This window comes from Sphaeroforma arctica, assembly GCF_001186125.1.
Source record: "Sphaeroforma arctica JP610 unplaced genomic scaffold supercont1.547, whole genome shotgun sequence".
Taxonomy (NCBI): domain Eukaryota; class Ichthyosporea; order Ichthyophonida; genus Sphaeroforma; species Sphaeroforma arctica.
The window spans coordinates 16,990-22,022 of NW_014040011.1; the positions used below are offsets into that span (position 1 = coordinate 16,990).

General features: G+C 40.2%; 1 protein-coding gene across 1 annotated transcript in view; it reads right to left on the bottom strand.

The window, feature by feature from the left end:
- Window positions 1-902: 902 nt before the first annotated feature.
- Window positions 903-5,033, bottom strand: part of SARC_07148 (hypothetical protein) — a gene marked incomplete at its 3' end in the record, with an annotated part of 8,782 nt that continues 4,651 nt past the window's right edge. Inside the window, exons 5-10 of the mRNA XM_014298913.1 lie at window positions 4,731-4,795; window positions 3,951-4,029; window positions 3,216-3,318; window positions 2,857-2,954; window positions 2,348-2,426; window positions 903-1,077 (exon numbers count right to left, since the gene is read on the bottom strand). Coding sequence (XP_014154388.1) covers window positions 903-1,077; window positions 2,348-2,426; window positions 2,857-2,954; window positions 3,216-3,318; window positions 3,951-4,029; window positions 4,731-4,795 — 599 coding nt within the window. The remainder of the gene's footprint in view (window positions 1,078-2,347; window positions 2,427-2,856; window positions 2,955-3,215; window positions 3,319-3,950; window positions 4,030-4,730; window positions 4,796-5,033) is intronic.

Here is a 5,033-nt window from a genome sequence, read left to right on the forward strand (position 1 = left end):
TATACAAAGATATATATATATATATATATCATATATATAAAATTATATATGTATATATATATATTTATATATACATAAATATATATATATATATATTGTGTGCGTGTGTGTATGTGTATATATGTATATATGTAAGTGTATATATGTGTATATGTAAATATATATATATATATATATATATATATATGCATATGTATATGTATAAACATTTATATACAGATATGTACAATTATGTATATATATATGTGCGTGTGTGTGTATATGTATGTATGTATGTATATATATAGATATAGATATAGAAATATATATAGATATATATATATATATATATATATATATATATATATCTTCTATATATAAATATAAAAAGAATATTTATATATATATACATATATATATATATATATATATATATATATATATATATATATATATATATACATATATATTGCACTTAAGCTACGCGTAAAGTAGATTATACCGTAGATCACAAGTAAAGATAACATTGGTGTGCAATGGTGATAGCTGCTCAAATGAACAAATTACACGGGTAGACAAACTATGCTATATAATACGATATTAGCGAAAATCGAGGCCACCATCCTTTTGATTAAAAGATTCTGACACGCATAATATATGCTGAAAACTGTTATATTCCTGTGTCTCGAGGCGTATTGAAAGTATATGGAAGGTTGCTTCACGCACGGGCGTTGAATCAGTGTATGACACACTGAATGAGGCACTTTGCGGCTGTTGGGATTGGTTTGGAAAACCTGCGCAAGAAAATGAGCCGATACGCCGGACGGATTTTGTGCACCGACACAGTTTTGTACCGAACATCCTTCCCATGAGGATGGAAGGGCAGCAAAATCATATCAAACGTGTACACAATATGCAAAGATTCACATACCGGCTATGTCTTCTACCATGCGCAGTCTGTCGGCCTTGCCCCTCTCTGTGTACCACTGAGACATCCAGAACCCAATCGCCTTAATGTTCTGGAAGATTTGTGACGCTGTAGGCAGAGTGACCGGTTCTTTGGCCATACCACCGTACGTGACCAATACTCCGTTGTTGCTGTATCGCACCAATTGTGTGTTGTTGTGAGTAAATACATAAATGTAGAGGAAAGAAAATTGTAATGTGTGAAAGTGCACGGAACTGATAGGAAAAGGCAGCTGAGTCTATCTCGCCTACGACACTACGCCCAGCAACAGTAGAGTGAAAGATTCGATACCTGGAGCATACACCTCACACTATAGATGACTAGCACTCTCACACTGACAAGTAGAGATATAGCGTGTTATCGCGATGTATGGTTGAATCCGAAAGATTGTACGTGAACATCAATCCCTCAATGCTGTCTTTGATTGCTCTGTGTTTGTAGAGATACTGTGAGATGCGTATAGATGCATCTATTTTTACCTCTGCCTTGTCTTGCTCGCGTGTTGCAAAGTATGTACAAATACAAATGGGAGATGCGTAGAGAAACGTATAGATGCACCTATTTTTACATCTGTCTTGTCTTGCTCGTGTGTTCAAAGTATGTACAAATACCAGTGGTACACTACTACAAGAGCAACGGGCTTGCCGATCAAATCTTACGTCTGCCGTCACTGGTAACCATAACTTCAGTGTATTTACATGAACGAACGATATGAGCAAGCAAACGTAGGCGTATATCATATCGTCATTTCTATATAATGTATAAGACCACTCAGTACCAACTCACTTGAGGCGCCGGACATTTGCAGGTCGCTTAGACGATATACAGATGATCCGGTATACGATAACACGGGTGATATGATACACATCGTCTACTGAGATATAAAATATTTTACCAAACAGATGTGAGGCCAGACTGAGAGACAGTGCACGCGTCACAGTGTCGCGTATGGCAACGAGAAATCAACATCACACAGTGCTATTTATACTATACATCACAAGCTCAGTCGGCGGTGCAAGGGATGCAAAGACAACAAACAAAAGTGCGCTGCAAATACACATAGCAAGCCGTGGTGAATAGGCATGGCAATGAGTTCGTATGCATGCTTTCGGATGTGTCTTTGAGTGTTCTGCGTGTGTCTGACTGGGGCGTATAGTATTTGTGCGTAACAATGCTTTCGGCTCTGGTTATTAAGCTTGCAAGCATATATATCAGCAGTGATATGTGAGTGTACATATGCTTGCGGTACATATCCCTTGGCTGTGGGCTGCCCCGCATGCATGTGTGTGCTTGTGAGCTGCAGTGCGTGTATGTCTATAGTTCCCCTCGCCACATTCAGTAATACAACCCGTTTCCACATAGACCAGGTCAGTTATCGCGAGCGAGCATATAACTATATACCCCATGTAGCGCACGATTTGGGCACAGCTCTTGCCACCCACGCAGTTGAGTCCCAGCTTCGCCGATTTCTCCTTCTTCACTGTATGGATGGATACGATGAGAGTGGAGGTGAAAAACACAGTTCATTGTATGGATGGATACGCGAGAGTGGAGGTGAGGAGCACAGACACATAGTTTGGGGGTTGGTACTGTCATTATCTTAAGTGTACCGTTAACTTGCACACAGTGGTGGCGTCTTGAGTTGTTTTATTTTTGCTGCAATCTATGCTACTCACGAATAAGGTTACACATTTACTATCCAGATCACACACGGCCCTGATAACCATAGATAACCATACATGAAATGTCCGCAGAATAGAAAAGTTCCTTGTAGGTATACCATGAAGCTTCACACCCATGGCATCACATAGTTATAATAGATGTAGGTAAGGGTACAGGTATATCTTAAAGTCGTGTATAGGGACGATGTGATAGATTGAAAAAGAGATCAAGTCCACTAGTCTACTTACACATTGCCCTCGTTTCTGGTAGTCGTGCGCTCGAATCGGTCACGACATAAGTCGCACCCAGCGCCTTCAAATCTGCGGTGACCTCCTCGATATTAGGTCTGTTTTATGAAAAACGGCATTAATAAGTTCAGAATATATACATACAGATTAACATTGAACCTTCGAAGGTAAATCCGTATTCTCAGTAGACCAGTTTCGCATAAAGATCTCGAAGCTACTGGCAATAAATGGCTAATCCGAGCCTCCATACACTGCATATATCCAGAAAGGTAACGTATATCTATTTTTTACTCTTAAACGGCTATGAAATGGAAACAGACCAACAAACACGTGCGCTTCGGGGGTATGCTGAAACTCACCTGTCACGGATGAGGTTGATGGTTTTCACACCTTTCAGAGCACACATCTGTATCACTGCTCGCCCCACGGCAGAGGTGGCCCCGTTCTGGGCTACTACATCCCCTGTGCATGGTCACACATGTACACGTACAGGTAATGAGCATTCGTAGATATGCACAGTGCAGAAATGTGCTAGTGATTCGTACAATACGGCACTGTGTTTATATGTATAAGAATATTTGCCTCTTCAGGCACCACGTATATGGTCGTATACACGTGCATGTATTGAGCGTTTTTTACTATACAACGTGCAGAAATGTACTCATGATTATGCAAAACACGGCATTGCGCTCAAGTATGTAGGAAATAAATGTGACCTTGGCCACCATATTCTAATACATGCGTTCGTATGCACGTGTACGTCTTGATTATGTGTAATTTTCTGCTCGTGGAGTGAATGTATTTTTGGGTGAATATCAATGATGCTATGGTAGACGTGTTTGCCATACCGCCAATGGGAAGTATGTGCATATGTGGGCGATCCAACAGCTGAGTATTTTGGTGTACACATACCCATAAATGCACCGAAGCCTTCACGTATATACATTGAGAACTACAAAACCTTATTCAGCAATACATTCATGTGTATTCCATGGATATACACACAAGATGAGCTTGTTTTCAACAATAAGTGTGTACATCTTAATATTCAATCTACAGGTTGTGTGTATATTTGTACATAATGAGCCACTCACCTTCCTTCAAGTCAGCAAAATCCTCCAGCATTCTGAATGCCGTGGGTGGGTTGACCGATAAGATGGACGCATATTCAGCCTAATAGTGGTTGGGTTGTAGAGTTGTCAGGGTTTTAGGGTTTAAATCCTACAAAGTAGAATTATTTATGAGACGAGTTGAGTCAGAGCGCAATACACAGGGGCGAATACGACTAGGCCTAATGGGGGTTAAACACAACACGAATCCGTTTATCACGCTATCACCACGAGTGAACTAGAATGATTGTAGTATATGTGCGATTGATACATCGAGTGTATATCTGAGGGGTGTAAGCGTGTAGATCGTGCGGGCTGCGATAAAAACTACTAGCTAGACCCACTCCCATATGTACAGATGATTAGAAAGTATCAGTGTCTTGCTAGTTAAGAGCGAATCTCTTTGCAAATGTTTCACATCTGCACAATTATAATTTAAATCACGATTGCACTAGAATGGGGTACCCAGGGGCAGACGAAGCGTAGCAAGACGCAAATAGTCAATCACCTTGTGATAGGAAGTCAACATTTAAATTCCAGGTGAGTGCGCACGAAGTGACATATGCGGTCAAGCCCATGAGAACCCAAAGCGTACTTGAGACATGCCGACTCTTTAGTAGAGACATGCGCGCAAACTGTCGTGAGATACGTTTGAACAGCCACACACTTCTATACAGAGCATGAACAGTACGAGACTCATCCAAAACGTTACGATTGCGATACAATGGGCGACAATGAACGACATATATGCTTCGAAAAGCGTACCGGAATGTCGTTCGGGACCTTGACAAAGTTATCGGCTGCGTGAACTAGATGCGACTGCCAGGTTCCTGTGAAGATCCAATCAAATGCATTAATTGATATGAGGTTCATTCAGGTGTAAACCGAAGGCTTCGGTCGATATAGTCCATTCACGGTGTATTTCGAATGTATAGTATTATTGTATCGGAGACACAACACCTACACACACTAGAGTTGTTTAAAGGTATACCCATGCATCCATACATATATATACATATATACATATATATAAATATACATACATACATACATACATATATATATATA